The sequence below is a fragment of the Austrofundulus limnaeus genome, unplaced genomic scaffold, assembly GCF_001266775.1.
Source record: "Austrofundulus limnaeus strain Quisiro unplaced genomic scaffold, Austrofundulus_limnaeus-1.0 Scaffold773, whole genome shotgun sequence".
NCBI lineage: Eukaryota > Metazoa > Chordata > Actinopteri > Cyprinodontiformes > Rivulidae > Austrofundulus > Austrofundulus limnaeus.
In genome coordinates this window covers 16,908-17,879 of record NW_013953175.1, presented here as the reverse complement: position 1 = coordinate 17,879, position 972 = coordinate 16,908, and the positions used below count along the sequence as shown (strand labels likewise).

The 972-nt window shown below is 42.6% G+C and overlaps 1 protein-coding gene across 1 annotated transcript in view; it reads left to right on the top strand.

Moving 5' to 3' along the window:
- slx9 (SLX9 ribosome biogenesis factor) overlaps positions 1–972 on the top strand; it is a gene marked incomplete in the record, with an annotated part of 17,777 nt that continues 16,805 nt past the window's right edge. The window contains 1 exon segment of the mRNA XM_014028507.1: positions 1–263. Coding sequence (XP_013883961.1) covers positions 96–263 — 168 coding nt within the window.

The following is a 972-nucleotide window of genomic DNA, read 5'->3' as shown; positions in this document are numbered from 1 at the left end:
TAGAGTAGCTAGCTTGTCTCCCACGCTGTCAGCACGGCCTGCTCAGAAACACACTGCGGGTCAATTAATTCACTTATTTATTTAGAGACAGAAACATGGTGGGAAAGATCAAACACGTCCGACAGAAGCTTCACCAGGAGGCCGTGAAGCTCGGGCGGCCTGAAGACGCCTCCCAGCCCGGCTCCGCGGCCAGGCTGAAGCCCCCGGCTCTGGAGCTGCAGAGGAAAACACCGGAAGAAAAGGTCGCCGAGGCTCCGAAACAGGTCAGTTTGATGAGATTTAAACATGTTGAGGGGTTTTAATGGTGCTGCTGGCTACAAACACAACACAGATTTGTAATAACGTAAGCTAAAGGGAACAAAAAACACATTTTGATGTATGAAGAGTAAAAGACACGCTGGTTATGGTCACCATAGTAACTGCATCTGTCAGCCAATTCATAAAAAGCAGGCAGAAATGAACTAAAGAGTAAGCCTCAAACCCACTGGCAGATCCAGAGCTGGTGTTCTTTTTGGGCCTTTAGGTTTCAGCAGGGGGCCTGGGTTTATTGTTATGGAACATGCTTACTTTTCTCACATATATCAACATAAATTTAATTAAATATTTCTGTTACAACACAGGATGTTTGGTTTAGAGAATAGACCACTTCAGAGTTTCTTGTGGGCCTGGCTTTGTGGGTAGGGAACAGATGTTTGTCAGTAAAAACAAACCATCACTAAAACTTGATGGATGGGATGTGTTTTTTCTTCTATCTGATGCTTTTTGCAAATGATGGCAGAGAAATCACTGGATTAAGTGAAATGTTGGAGTCAAAGCATGGTAGGACTTATTAAGCGCAAGAGGTCCATCAGAAGTAGGGCTGCCACGATTAATCGACGACTAAATGATTATTAAAATAATCGATGACTAATTTAATAATCGATTAATCGTTTTCTTTTTTTGTTCTTTACTTTGTTTTTCTCTCCAAACTGT